General features: G+C 39.8%; 1 protein-coding gene across 1 annotated transcript in view; it reads right to left on the bottom strand.

Annotated features, from left to right (window-relative positions):
- The window catches only part of dpp10 (dipeptidyl peptidase like 10), a gene marked incomplete at both ends in the record, with an annotated part of 203,278 nt that overhangs the window by 46,506 nt on the left and 140,284 nt on the right, over window positions 1–16,488 (bottom strand). Inside the window, 2 exons of the mRNA XM_079169617.1 lie at window positions 2,004–2,078; window positions 2,195–2,289. Coding sequence (XP_079025743.1) covers window positions 2,004–2,078; window positions 2,195–2,289 — 170 coding nt within the window. The remainder of the gene's footprint in view (window positions 1–2,003; window positions 2,079–2,194; window positions 2,290–16,488) is intronic.

The raw sequence follows: 16,488 nt of genomic DNA, 5'->3' as shown, positions 1-16,488 counted from the left end.
TTCGCATGATAAAATGTCAAACTAAGTTGGTGAACATGTTGAACAATTATACCTGCTTGACATCAGCATGTGAACATTGTCATTGTGAGCATGTTTCGATGCCGATGTTAACGTTTAGCTCAAATACCGACACTTGGTCAGTGGCCCAACACTTTAAACTGTGACGCTCTAGGTACCCTTCTAGTGTCAGTTGTGGACGAGTCAGGGACGGCGTGTCAGTTTCCACTCGTTACATGCATAAAGCCTCTTTTCAAAATAAACTTTTATTATTGGGGTTTAAATATTGGGGTTCGGGTGTATGACTAATAAAGATTGGTTTACATATGAACTAGTTGACAGCTTGCAACGTCTCATACAGACGCTAAAGGGTGCCTCTGGGACTCAGAGCCTAAGGAGCACTGACCAATGGAAAGGTTGGTGAGAACGGGTTGGTCGTACGGCCTTACTAAGACCCATGTGTGACTGTAGACTCTCCGAGTCTTGTTCCTATATTTATTAATTACCAAGTCAAGTCTTTAAGCAAACAGGTCTTAAATAGATCAAACTTAACGTCCACATATTTAAGACCAAATCGACAAGAAATTCTCACCTGTCAAGTCTTAAATCTCCTTCTTCTCTGGCTCACTCTTTTCATCTTTTAGTTAAACTGATTTGTCCTCAAAATATCTCCTCCTGCAAGGTCAATTACAAGCTCGTAATGTTTAATGTCAATAGCTTCCAAAAACAGAAAATTCCCATGAAACTAGATTATAAATATACCAATATATATTCTCCCTTCAACATGACCTTGTGCTTAAAATAAACTGGGCTTGTGACTATTGGCCACATTGTTCCAAATTGTAAGTCTAAGTCTAACCTTTCATTCAAACTATGCAAATATCTGCTGATGAATCACCTTGTCAATAATCCTCACAGTTAAGCCTTTCCAGAGTGGAGGGTCCAATTTCCATATCTCATTTAGCATTCACTCTTTTCTGATGGAAAGCTGGTAATTATAGTTCAAGCGTGCCCTGCTGCGCCCTCGTCAAAATGTATCGAGCGCTACAGGACTATGGTGTAGATATTTATTCAACTCTGACAACTTAGTTCAGCATGGGTTTGTCTTTATAACCCTGGGATGTCATTTCTTACAACCAAGTCAAATAAAATATGACAGATATGTCAGCTGGGCTGCGTTTGATACCACATCTCGACATGCCAAGACCGTGCAGTATACCTCCTCAAAAACAAATGGTCTATTTGTCCAAAAAGAGGCTTTAAATTCCTTTTTTAGATCAGTAGAACCTGGATGAGTAGAGGGCTGACACCTGATGTACTTGTTAATACTTTGATGGACACAATTTTTTAATAATAGGTCATTAGAAACCCTTTAGACTCCAGCTGGTACCAACATTTAGAATGGTATTTTCAAAATAAGAGCATACTTGAATGCATTGAATCCAGTTCATTGACAAAATCAAAGACTGAGTTCATGGAAAGAAACTGTAATTCTAAACACCGCATAAGTTAGAAGGACAGAAACCTTCTACCTTCTATCAATGTTAGCTTGTGTGAAAATCCTGCTGTTTCCATATACTGCATGTATGCCAGATGTGTTACGTAAGTGCAGAAACTATATTAGATCATATTTGAGACGACGGCAGTTTAACAGGCAAAATTTTACACATTAAGTGTTTCAAAAGAATTTTTCATAATTATTACTTTTGTGATTTGTAGTTTAAGACTCCAAAAAGAAACCTCATCATGTTGGCGTCCTCATAAGCTGTAATTCTGGTTTGTTTCTCCAACCTCGTGCATCTCAATGATGATGCTATTCAGAAACCCAGAATGAGAGAGAAACTACATGACAAAACAAACTGCTGAAGAACTTCCTTGTGAATCGTCTGGTTACACTGTGTCCTGGTCATCTGAGTGAGTTCACTATCCGTTCCATATTCCACATACTATGAGCAGGAATGAGTGGAAAGTCTCACTATGACAAAGATGAAGATGAAGAAATGTACCTGTTTCACATCGTAAGCGAAGAGCACATATTTCAGATCAGGGGAGACGGAATACTTGGCCACGTTGAAATTGATCTAGAAATAAAGACAGAGATAGCTTTACTGTTTGCATTGTCAACCATCGTCATATCATTCATATCTTGACACATCCTCATAATTTAATAAACTGTGTGACAAACTTATGGACTTACAAATGTTGTGTTTGTCAGGACAATCTCTGTTTCGTTTTTCAGGATGTTGAACTTGATGACGTGGCCGTCACTGTTCCTGTAGATGACTTCAGAGTCTGTGAATAGAAACAGAGGAAACAAAGAAAAGAAAAAAACATCTGTATGAAGGAAATTGAATTTGGAAAGCTGTCCCGAAAAAGACATTACAGAGAAAAACGTCAAAGTGAAAACCAGCAGCCGTCCAGACTCTATTCGGAGCTGCAAAGGTGCCACCGAAAAACAAATGCTGTCTACGCCTCATCCTTCCATCAAATGAAATGAACAGTAAGAATGCAGCAGACAGCCCAAAAGGCTCACGTTTGTGCAACTGTAATGTGACGTGATTAACTCTGAGAATCAAAAGTGAGATTTCACTGCCAGGCGAACACAAAGGGAAGGCCGACATTTTTCATCAGTTGACGGAAAGAGCTCAATGTGGCATCGCCAGGGAAACATCTTCCCTACAGAGCTGCACGGCTCGGCCCAGACAGCATTGTTGGTTTTGTGTCTGAGCCAAACGTTCAGCTCACCTCGAATGTCATGGTTTGAGGGATTATCACGATAATACCTTTATGTCAACACAATTGTGTTCTGGTTTCAGTTCAGAAGGTGGACACAAATGCTAGTGACCAGGCAGCAAGGGAAACAAAGTGAACAATCAGGAGGCTGGTAGCAAAAAACAAAACTGGCAGATAACAAAAACTGAGGGAGCAAAATGAGGCAACACAAAGTACGAAGGAAAAACAAAGCAAACAGCAGTCACAAATACTCAAAATCTGAAATGTATGCATGCAGACGTACACATACATGTGTACACAAGTTAAACAAGAAACAAATAAGCATGGCTTATAAACATCTGCTTCCAGATATTAATGGTTCCCAGACTCCTTATGGTCAAAATCCTGCTTTGTCTTCTGTCTTAGTTCATGACCAAATAAAGGTTTTTGTCAAGTGACTAGAAGAAGGAAAATAGAACCTTGTTTTTAGGAATTATCAAAAAAGAGAAAACTCACAATGTTGCCATTTTGTATGTATTTATCCTTTGTTTGTGCAGGGGACGTTAAGATTTATGATTAATCCATTTAAAATTGCTTACATGTTTTTCACTTCATAGTCTTAAGAATATTTTGATATCTGTTGGGATAATATCATGAATCGCAATCATTTTGTTATTATCCGGTACCATGTCGTTAATGTCTGCTGGTTTGGCTGGCAATGTACACAGACAATGCAGTGTGTGTGTGTGTGTTTGTGTACAGTTATATTCCAATCCAACAGTGTGTGTCGTTACGCATTCACCCACAGGGGACATTGTGGAGGTCCTAGTGGGTCATGCTTTAAATCATGTCTGAATTAACCAGAAGGTCCCACTAGGTGGGAGTAAAATGGTGGACCACTGGTGGCAAGCTAGGAATTGATGTGTGTGTGCGTCTGTATGAGGGTCATGTCTGGGTCTTTGGGGTTATCCAATGCCACCGGGATTCAGATAGTAAAGAATAGCTTTACAAGTAAGCACAGAGCACAGCTGTCTTTACTGAAAACCTCTGGTTAATCCCAAACAGCTGCTGACACTGTGTTTGGAAAAGGCTTCCCGCTCCTCCACAAAGTTCCTCCTCCTGCTTTTATTGAATGTAGCAGCTGAATTATCATTTTCATTTTCACATAAAAAATAAACCAATGATATAAGAAAACAAAAGACAGAACACTATAGTCCTTTAAGACCGGTCTGAACTGCAGTCTTAATGGACTGTTCTGGTTGTTTTGAATGGCCGGATCCCAACAGAATTTCATGTACTATAGAGTGTTTAGCAAATCTCTTATGTGCAGTGTTGCAATTGCTTGACACAGCCCACTTATAAAATAAAAAACTAGATCACATAGAAAACTACCACAGGCAAAAACTACCAAATATATGTGTCCAAATATGTGTCTCCGATAAAGTGATTTTTAAAGCATCAAAATCATTTTCTTTTGATGCCCAGCGGCGATAAACTTAAATCAGTGCATGAGAGAGAAATTTATATTTAGAACTCATTCCTGTGATCTTTAAAACATCACCATAGGTCTCTGAACTGCTCTGCGCTTGACTCCCTAAATAATGAAATGTTTGTAGCTGAAAAGAACAAGCTAAGACTCTAATGTATAAGTAATGTCTTACGTCTGTAACCTGATGAATAATGAAATGCCTCGGCTGTTTCTCCTGACATGCCTAACTCTGCAACTTGGGTGGAGTAACGGTCACTGCACACGCCCCATGCTACCATTGCAGCTTTTGTCGGTGTTCATTTTATGGCAGGAAATTATATTTTCTTGATGTATCATTACAGCTTAATTTAAGACCACAACATCAATATCTGTCAATTTGTTATCTTCACTCATGGTAGCCACACATGATGAACATGTAATGTTGAGGTTAAAACTGTGGGTGTTTCTCAAAGTCAAGGATTCTTCCTTGGTGGGACAGGTCCTTCCATGTTGGGTCCTACAGAGGCTATAGGCAAGACTCCTTCCTACCTAGCATTGGAGGTGTTTTTTAAATATTTTTTTACTTATTTGGAATTACTTAGTGCATTCAAATTTTAGTAGGAATATTGATTTTGCATTACTCATAATAATATAAGCAAATCAATCAGTCAATTAAATATCAAATCAAATCAACAGTATTTTTTCAATTATGATTCATTAACTTGTAAATGTACAGAAGATATATGTTGTATTTTTTCTCAAAGTCACAAGATTCACACTGAAAAACACTGCAATTTCACCTTGACGATCGTAAAACACACTTCATTCAAACTCGACAGAAACAAGATGAAACTCTGACAATCAGTAACCATGGTTCAGTCGAAATAAAGCCTTCATTCACCGCGTTAGATGCCGTTACGCTAACAGACTTCATGAAGAGTTTCAAGGATCCTCGATATTGGAATAGTCCTTCGACGATTTGATGAAATTCATCCGTTGAAGGATCCTTCTCTGACTTTAACAAACCCCCCGTGTTTCAGCTTGAAACAGGATTACATTTGAAATAACTTTAGCATTGAAGTGTTTGTGATCATGACTAACTTTAGTCATGATCATTAAAATCATCCCTTACTACCGTCTTTTAAATTTGTCAATACTCTGACAGCTTTTGTGTTGAAAAGAACAGTGAACAGCAAAAGGGAAGGTGTGTACAACCTTTAATATGCAGCACCATTTAGCCATTGGGCCTCGTGCAGGAAACACACACAAACAGATTTGTTCTTAAGGAATGACTTCAGAAGGTCTCTAAAAACTGAACTTATTGCCATATTTTCACATTTCTGATGGTCCTTGAAAGCAAGATATGTGACCAACCATCAGGAAAACAACTAAATCCAAGCTAAAAAGTGTTAATTCATCAAATGATCAAGAAAATAAATCGTTTGCAGTCACCAGATCAAATGAAATACATTCATTTCTGCTCTCCTCAACGCAATTGGGAAGCCATGAATGAATGAGCTGAAACCATAGACTGAGGTGGATGTAGTCATGGTGATGTCACACATTGGTTTGTTGATCACGGTTTTATATCCTCGAGTTCTGCAATTTACTAAATGTACATCATGCTGCATTGAAGAAGACTTGAAACTAGAGATTGAGACCATAAACTCATGTTTACAATGTTTACTGAGGGAATAAATCGAGAGAAGTAGACTTCTATACAATATTTGTTTCCAATATTGGTAACACTTGTTGTTAAGTGGACAAAAAATGTGTGTGTATATATATATATATATGGATTATTTTTGAATTTCATAAATTCAACCATAGCTTAGCATCACAGCATCTTAAAAGAGGAGGTGCAGAACTTATTATATTGCAGTGAAACACAAGAGCGAAATGAGTAAAATGTGATAAGAGCAAAGAAGGCCCTGAAACGGAAACTGCTGGAGGTTTAGAGGGTTAAGAGTAATAATGCATTGAGGGTCTGCTGGTTTCTGTCCAGTTGCATACTCTGCTGATATCTCACAGGCTAACAGAAGCTTCTTGGAGTGAAAGTTTTCTTTCTACATGATATGGCAATTTTAGAGGCATAATCTCACGCTACTGCACCTCCTCTTAAAGGTGGTATTCATCAGGCTGAAATAAGCAATTTACAATATGTTTGTGCAGTTAAACACAAATGCTGCAGCTGTAAAATGTGCACGAATGAAACAAGGTGACAAATCCTTTCGCTTTCAGTCTGAACACACCGTGAGTGAGCCAGCAGAAAGCTGCGGGAACAGTTTAGTTGCTCATCCTTAGAAGATGCAGCCGCCAACACAATCCCCCCTGCCTACCACACGGAGCACAGTGACAACCCCTGTGTTCATTGAAGATCAGGGAGAAATGTCACCAAGTCCAGCCGGCTATCACATCCAGAAAAAGGGTTGCTAGGCTTCCGACCCAAAAGTTCCACAGCATGATTTCTACTAACACAGTAGCACACCGCATGGTATCAGAATACTAAAAGGCAAGAAAAGCATGTGTGCCTGAGAAATAAAAACACCATTTCACCCAGATTGTCCACCGCACATACTAAAAATCCTTGAAATTCTCTGGCAGGTGAGTATATATTCCCGTGCAATTGGTAAATAGCAATACACAGGACTCCTTGAAGATATAAATGAGGCTGGGGTAATGATGTCTCCCTTCCAGGATTTGTACTCAGTGATTCACAACACACATTGTCATTTTCCTTTGAAAACCTTTGAGATTTATTTGGGTTCTAACTGTCCAGCTCCACACTATGCTGCCCACATAACTGTCAAGAAATAAAAGATGAACTCTGCCCACTGACTGGAGGCAGCAGTAAGGACAAACAGCATTCAGTACTTACTATAGCAGTCGGTAATTATGTGTCACATTTCTTAATGATGGGCCTATTTATGATCATGTGAGGAAATGATAATGGCACAGTAGATATCAAATGTACATGGAGTGATACACTTGTCTCAAGGCCTTGAGACAAAGGGAGTGTTTTTTTGTGTGATTACTTTGCAAATTGATGCTCCAATAAAAAGAAAAGTATATTACGTTCAGTGATCAGTGATCAAATACTCAAATACATGGCAACAATGGTATGGTTGAATTGAATTAAGGTATGATTAAGGTAAGACAACTAATGCGCTTGGTTACAGATTCTGGTTTATAAAAAGAAGAGCTCTGGGACAAGACACAGACTCCGATCTGCTGCATCACAAACAGATGTGCTACATCCTCGATTGGCATCACAACCTGTTTTTATCTGACAAAATATTCTGCATCAATCCGTCATTTTCTACATTTAGCATTTCAAAAACAACATTTTTACTGTGGTCAGAAAAGCGTTTGTTCTCCCGCTTTCCGCACACAAAGGGAGGCCCGAACCTGTATTAGCAGGGCGGTTTAGCAGCAATCTAACATACATTACATTTATATAACCATGATAACAAATAAAAATGGAAGCTTTCAATGTGCAAAAAATTACATTTGGTGCAGGACAAGATCTAAGCCTTGGTCAAAGTCTATCTTGAACCTTTGAACCTTGCCCCAGGAAAAAGTTCGATACAAAGTCCTGTTTATATTACTTGCCTAATAGTGGCGCACATTTGCTTTTGTACTATTACTCCTGCTTTGTCCACTTAGACCTAGACACATGAAAATAACATAAACGTATACACTTCCCATTTGATACCAAACGAGACAGCTGCAACTCAAACCACATGTTTTCATTCAACACAATATTTCATGCATTGCATGTACACTCATTACAAAGAGACTTTGCTACACAGCTACAGCTACTGGCTGCAGTCTAGAGGGAGGTAGTGGGGGTTTGAAAAACAGTGAGGAATGCATTTTAGCTTAACTGAAAGCCCTTCTACTGGCAGATGAGGATTCACAGCCAATGGAGTGCAGAGTCTGAGGACAAGTGGGAACTCTGGGCACAATGTAATATGCATAGCACACACTGAATTATTTAGAGAAGGTTGCGTAATGCTTGAATGCTGTGGCGGCAGTCCCTACGGTTCCACCAAATGTCACAGCTGGTCAAGCTCAAAGCCAACTTGTTAAAGATAGAACACGAGTGCTTGGTTGTGCAGAGGCTGACAGTAAAATATGGTAGCATGTGCTGGGGTGTAAGGACTCAGTGCCAGCCACTGCTAGTGCTAAAGGGATTCATTAAAAACGCCATCTGTGGTTTACTGCTTGGACACTTTAGTTTTGTTGTTGATGGTAAAAAAAAAAGCAGAAACACTTTTGTCAGCACTTGCAGCACATGTACAGTGATATATTGACACATGCTGTACCATAGTAAAACTAGACAGTCAACCATCAGCATAATTAGACGTCTAACTATACAAACAAACATCATACAATCAATAACAGCAATTATCAAAGCCGTAGATTTACTCTGGATTGGACCACTGTGAATAAAGATGAATTCCAAATGACATGAATGTTATCACATCACTTGGTAAGAGTTTAACTCATAATCTTGAGAGTTGTTTGTACTAATACTGGTGGAATGAATAAACCCTTTGGGTGAAAGACTCAAAAATAAATGGATTAATGACAGATTCAGAGCTGCATGACACAAACATTATAAATACAACAACCACTCAGAGCAATAGCTGTTAATGAGGTCCAATGAGTGGAGACAACCCTCACATTTGATGGGGGTGTTGCGGCTGTGGTGAACATTTTAACAGGTTGTGAATGTCGTAAATACGGTTGCGGTTGTAACCAACACATTCTCACTCCCAAATCGCTGATGCCCGTTTGCACCAGAGATCAACGCACTGCCCATCTAGCATTTGTTTTTAATGTGTCGGGACGACGTGTCAATATACGTATAGTGTACTTTCAAAATAAAGTTCCATTTTCACAGGCCGATAGATTAGGCATTAAACTACCTGGTTGGATTTAGGAAGCCATCGTCTTTGACCTTAACTTGACTGAGTAATGACTGATGTGCGGTGACTCACAAGTCAGGTGACTAACATGACAAACATAAGCGTAACAAAATAAATCACTGTACAACCAGTGGTCTCCTGCTTGAAAGTCCTGTGTTTGTTCCACCACCCCTCCCTCCAGCTCTAAGTACACTCTCACACACTTTATATTAAGTCAGCTGCTCTTACCATCAACAAATATCACAGGAGGGTTTATAGTGGAGCTAGTTGAAAGCCTGGCGCGTCACATACAGAGCCCAACCATCGGTATTTGATGCCCATGGAGTGAGACCAGGCTGCCCAACAAGAACTCTACTGAGGTACCTTCATTGATATCTTCAATTTCTAGTTTATGTTTTACCTTCGATTTTGTAGACAGAGGGAGAAAGTGCATAATTAATGTAAAACATTTATATGTGTACATCTTTAAAGTGTTCTCTGGTGAGCATTTCAGTGATGATAATGGCCAGAGAAAATATTGTACTTCATATTCACTGTCCTGGTTTGAAGATTCTCAACTAGCCCATTTCTACCACAGGGACTCTTCCAGGAACCCAGGGTCCCTTTAGGAGCTCAGAAACTTAACATGTGTTTCCACTGCACAGAACCGTGTCTAAATTTAGTTCCTGACCTTAAAAAAGTCCCTGCTCTGGACCAGCACTTCCAGTAGGCATAGGAACTATCAGGGTGGAGACACTGCTCAAACATAAACCTGCTACAACTTGACTGCAACATGTATTCACACACATAGAAAGCAAGCACTGGCTGGCTCTAGAATCTATATTAGTATGAGGGATGACTTATTGACTTTAGCAAAAAAAATGTTGAAAAGAGAGCATGTGTGTGTAATGAGCATGTGGTCCGTGTAGCTGTTCTGGAGCATTCAATCATATATATTTTGTGTGATATGTTTGAAAGCTCCAGATCAACTACTAATTGGTGAGATTGTTTTGCCGCCTGCTGTTTCCAAGAACAAGAACGTTTCAGACAACATGGGTGAGATGTCTTTAAAGATTTCTTTGGTATTTGACTAAAGGGGACGATCATTTTTTTAATTGGTCCAGTATTGAGCGAGAACGCTTCAGACTGGAGATGCTTAACGAGCTGCAATGCAATCGCTCGGGGGAACTCCTCACCGTTAATGTACGTCCACTAAAAGTGTTTTTGTCACTGACAGGCTAAGATTATTATTATAAATCAATGACAACATTATGGAAAGAACCCTACAGAGAAATAAAATGTTCTTGACCCTCTGCTTGATCCTGTCTGTTTTTTAATGTGTCTCACTCAAGGAGAAGTCTCATTCTGAAATCTTGTGAGAGGTGACTTGTTACTGGAAGACAACGGCGGAAACGTGAGTGAGAGTTGGAGAGAGGAGGGGTGTTGTTGCCAGATTTTGCTGTGTTGGAGTACAGAAAGTGTAGCTCAGTGTTATCCTTGAGGGAGACTTGGTTAGAGACAGTAACAAACAAGGATGGGATCAAACAAAGATAAAAAAAAACGTTGGCCCCACTGTCAGCTCAGGGCCACTGCTCTGAACGGCGCTTATACAGCGGTTACAGCTTATAACGTCAACGGTCGTCCCTAGAGCGTCGTTTTCAGGGACTCTTTTAGCTCCTATTTCGGAGTAGGTACTCTCCATACACAAGAGGAACCATGACTGATGTGAGTGTGCTGTGATTGGTCGTACACATGAGCAGATGTAGCTCCGGCAACCGCCATTTTAAAAACTCTGTTAGCAACAGACAACAACAGAAAACACAAACAACAGCTTGTAACAGAAAAAAATGGAAAAGAAATGTTGACAAAAAGGCCAACAGTGAAGTCCAGAAAAAAACTTGTTAATGAGCACATACCTATTGAGCCACAAAATAAGTGAGAGCCACTGGTCTGGGAGCTTACACGGTAACACAAAGGCTAAACCCAGTAACATTAGCACAAAGGCTAACCCAGTAACATTAGCACAAAGCCTAACGCAGTAACATTAGCACAAAGGCTAACCCAGTAACATTAGCACAAAGGCTAACCCGGTAGCACTGAGCCGAAGATGATGATTCAAACTGAAATTGCAACATTTTCATGACAGCTATTTTGCTTATGTTAATATGATTGTGGCATGTGACATTGATGTTTATTCATTCTTATATCACTAAGAAAAGCTTAGCAATTGTACAAACTTGCCGATCTCCCAGCTGGACATGTGTGAGTGGTGCCAGCCAGCTTATGTCACTTATGCTATTGGCGGTGCAAATGAAAACAGAAAAAAGCCCTTCAGGGTATAGGGTATGTTCTTGGGGGAGCTCTTTAGTGGGCACATGACAGCTGTCAGCACTGTTGCTGTTAGCACTGTTTGCTCGGCCGACGCCATCTTGAGAGCCGTTGAGAGGCAACAGAAATCGTCCCCATCTCATTTTTAGCACACTTACCGTGCTCAGAGGAGTGAATATTTGAACATTTAGAATTCTATGACAACCGTCATGATTCCTCAAATGCAATGGGAACACAAACTCCTTCGTATCTTGAACTATTTGCTTGAAAAAATCTATTCTCAGTGGTTAACTTCAGAGATTCAAATACTACTACAGCACAATGCCACCCTTTGAGTTTTTACACCTCTCATGTGTGTATCAGCAGGCATCCACGACAGTGGCTCAGCACAAGCTCTGTCCAATAACCTTCCACCCATCGCCCGCTGAGCAGACAAGTGTCGAACATTAGAGCACACCCTCTAGCCTCTGACTCGATTTTTCGCCCCACCAGAGAGATAAACGAGTAACATTCTCTGATTAGATTAGAAGATGAAGAGATAGATGAGCGCCACACCTACTCTGCAACGCGAACCTTTTAGACATCATCAATAAAGAGATTTAATTAATTACTGAGCCTTATTTAACAAGCTATCCTGAATCATTCTAATTGACTTGTTGGGGTTGTGTGCACCATGTGTCAGTGGGTTTGAATTTCCCAGTATTAACACCTACAGTGCACGTGAAAAATAAAAATAAACAGGGAAAATTACCACGCCACTCTTGCATCGGTTTGTATGCAGGGATTCATTAGCCTTGTCCATCATGGCTAATATGCTAATACATTTAATCTCGGCTCATTTTAATTCCTCCACCCCGCGCAGCGCCGCTAATGATGACACACTTCATCTTCATCAAAACTACAGATTATTTATGGATGTGTGCAATGAAGGCGGACCGCTGGTTTCAAGGGCCTCCTCTTCTGTGTGCTGAGCACTCCAGTCCCACTACATTTGTGACACCACTGGACATGCAAGCTGAGAACAAGATGCAGTGTGGGCATCGCTTTCCATTTAGCAACGGTCACTTATTGACCCTGTGGGTGTAGGCTTATGAAATATGAAATTATTTTGTGTGAGAAAGACAGAATCCCCCCGACTGCAATATCTGCAGCGTCCCTATCATCAGCTCTCCTGGCGTATGTCCTCCCGATCACATTGTTCTCCTCTTCCTCATTGTCACCATCCTCTAAAACATTGTCAGCAACAAAAGCAGGTGAACATGACACACACTTCTCTTGAAAATAATGTAACTGTTCCACCTCAGGGAAGCAGCAGAGGGGCCTGCACCTGGATGCTGCATTGTTCCATGCAGTCAGCAGTTCTGCCTCGAACCTTCACTTTCCCCTGTGGCTCCAACGGGGACATTTCCATTACCTCAAGGTCTTTCATAGCTAGGTCACCTCACTGGAACTCTCCAAACGCAGATCATGTGTACGGAAAAACGATTTGTGCTAAATAACAACAACAAAGTATTTCAATATAATGACATTTAAAACTACACTTTTATGTAACGAGTCACACCAAATATTGCAGGGGCTGCACAAACAATTTTAGCAGAAGTAGGGGAAAAGCGGATAAATTACTGTATTTTACAATATGATTGTCATAGTGTGAAATATCGGACAATATTTGGTAAAAATATACTATTGGGACATCAACATTAATGCTTTCTAGTCCCCGGTCCTTGATAATGTCATATACAAATCTGTGTCGTAAATCAGCAGGAGGAGAGCTAGTAACGTAGCAGCTGAGTGCTAATGTACGGAGGTTCCATTCAGTTACATTATAATGCTTTCCAGCTCTGTTCAGTTCAAATTTGTATTCGGCGAAGGTAAATTATAATAATATATAATGTATGTCTATATAATATGATATGTTGTAAAATATAGTTTTTGTCAAGGAACTTGAATAAATCCAGTTGTTTAATAAAAGAGATGTTTTGACATCAATATAAAATAGATATTAGAGATGAATTATGACCCTTTTAACATCATTAAACTACAAATGCCACGATTTTTTTTATCAATACAAATTAAATCTTTTATTTACTGATCATTTGATTTGTGAGTTTGTATGCAAATAACTATACATGACTATAATAATGTAAATGGATACAATTTGGGCAGTTGCAATTATTTCTTTGGACAGTGGTTAACTCATTGTATACCAGCTGCTATAACAAAGTCAAACAACAACAAAAACAATCTGTAATCTGCTGATCCGATCCGGGACTAAAAACTCTGATAAGATCTGAACCGCAAGTTTCGTGATCTGTTGCACTCCTACACACAGACCCTCTCACTTGGATTGTTTGGTAACCAAATGCTTTACCAAACTACAAACATCAATCATACTGATTGAATATAACCACTTTGTGAACTGTTCTGAACGTAGTTTTGTTTTTGGAAATCATGCTGAAACTAAACAACTATTCAAAAATGCTGTAGATGCTCTCACAAATATTTGAAGAGGACCTAGCGTGCTTCTCCAGCAGTCTCGGTCCAGTTGTTTGGTTCCTACCAGGGTCCACTTGACAGCTTTCACAAACTGCACTCGTGTTGGTTTTAACCAAACCAAAGAGGTTAGGCGTGACTTCACGCGACTTGTTCCCAAATAAGCAACAGTGTCACTGGAATCAGATTGGATTGCCGCATTCTAACCAGATGATTAAAATGTGCAGGCATCGTCTCTACAAGACACATAAGCTTTACTCCTCTTGCTTTCACTACTACTCTTGCAAAACATTATTATACCAGTAACAAAGCAGGGACACACATGCAATGAGAAATATGTCCATGAGTCCTCCATCCTGGAAACCTGTGAGGTTTCACTTCACGCCTACATTGTAGAAACTCATTCAAAACTACTCATGTTAAACTCATTCCAATGATAATGTTTAATACACATCATTTGCTACCAACTTAATTCCCTTCAAATAATAAGCAACAATTAACAATCTTAGTCAAAAAAAATTAAAAGAATCGTTTTAGACTGTTAAATGCACAGCAGCACTGCTGTTCATTGCGCCTCGTGTATCTTTCAAATGACAGACGCAGATTAAGTTAATTCTGAACCAGCTGTCTCTACTGTATTTTTTGTTAACATCATGTCAACATGTGGTATTTCTTTCATTTTCGTGATACCCAGTCATCCTTCTTGAGATCAAAATAATTGTCACTGAGCCGTACTACGAATATGAAAGGCTCTGCGTACTGTGTGTAACCTCACACATCTTTCCTGCACATAGCTCTGCAGCTACTTTTCTATTTCAGTGCATTAGGGAAAAAACAAGGTTCTGCAAAGTGGATGACTGGAGGCGGTATGAGCGCTGGTTATGTGTGTTTTCTACTTAAATTGTACCCAAGGAATGCAACAACTGCTTTCTGGAGATGGACAGGTGGCACCGGCACGCTTCAGAGACTCCCTTTAATTGGTATCCGCTGTATCTTGTAGCAAGCACTACCTTTTATTTGCGTAAGTGGCTGAGAGGCGCTTAAAGGTTTCTGAGAAGAGCCGTATACGGTAAATAACGATTTGTACCCTTTTCCCAGCCAAATTGGCGAAAATGCAGGTTTTTTTGAATGCCGGAAAACCCTACTATAAAGAGGTGATGGCGTCCTTTCCCATTGCCAGAAGAAGAGTATGCCTTCCTGTTTTGTTTTTCCCGGACAGAATTTGTGGCCGAGATGGCAAAGAAAACGCTGGAAAAGTGGAGAAATTTAGCGTGTCCACCCAGGGGTTTTCTACTGAAGTCAGTAGTCCCAGGAATAAATGCCAATTGTAACCTTATCGACTGAACACGGAGTTCTGATGTTAGTGGGTGTTTGTTTGTTTTTATTGTCCAGTGGGAAAGGGGCTTCAGAATGTGTTTTAAAGCTTTCTGAAATATGGAGCTGAGCAACTGTTCATTGATTCCTCTTATTAATTTATCTTCTTCAACTGCTCTACACGCAAGCCCGATACCATCCACATGTGCTTTGTATTGCTAAGCAAGTGTCGCTGACACGGTGCACAGTATTGAATGTGTTAATCAAGGGCAGGAGTCCCCCAGTCATTTCATTAGTAATATAAGACGCACATTATTTTGCAGTCCAATATGCCAGTTAACCCTATAGTTACCACCGGAGGATGGAAGACACAAACTGTTACTGCTCAATGATAAATCTACACTTCATGTCACCATGCTAAGATACATCACTGCAGCTGTTTAAGGTGCTGCTATTCTCAATACTCAATACTCAATCCCCCATTTGAACACGTATTTGAAAGAAAAGTCTCATAACTCACATTGTTATAGCTGCACTAATCTATATTTCCATATTAAAAATGGACATGAATCAGGTGGAACTGTGCAATGTGAAAGGGCTCGCTCAAAGTGATGAACTCGCAGAGAATCATTTACCAACCCTTATAGAGTGTATTAGTGTCTCTCAGCTCTTTGTTTTGCTCTGACAGCCAGACACCTTATTGTGGCTCAGTCTCGCCGGCCTCATCAATCTTTTCCATTCCCAGCTGATATTAACAAACAAGATGAACTCCCACTGTACGCTACATGCTCAGCAGCAAACTACCTACAGATACAATTAGCATCTAGTTTGAGAACATAGTGGAGCTTTCTCTGTGGCTGGTGGAGACCAAAACAGAGCAGAAATAAGAGTCAGTACTGGGCTCGCATTCATCATGTAGGGGGAAACAACTCCAAATGAACGAATGAATGGTGAAGGTGCTTCCTGTCAGCCAAATGTTTAAAGAGGCATATCAACTTTATACGGCGATAGTATGGTCCTTAAAGATTGTTGTGTTTCTGGTGAGTGGCCAAAAAGTCAGTTATTACCAGTATAAAGAATAAGGCTGATGCTAGGATATAATTGTAGTTATTGTCAACAAATCCCATGAAGAGAGCAAAACCAATAATATGTCATTCTGACTGTTGCACTCAGTATCACCCCCACGCCTAATGATTCCTTATGCAGACATACATCTTTAAATACTGCTTACAAATATATAGTATCATTTGTTTTTTAAATAAT

Source organism: Pholis gunnellus (genome assembly GCF_910591455.1).
Source record: "Pholis gunnellus genome assembly, chromosome: 12".
NCBI classification, from domain to species: domain Eukaryota; kingdom Metazoa; phylum Chordata; class Actinopteri; order Perciformes; family Pholidae; genus Pholis; species Pholis gunnellus.
The sequence above is the reverse complement of the archived record's forward strand: the minus strand, read 5'-3'. Positions and strand labels throughout refer to the sequence as shown.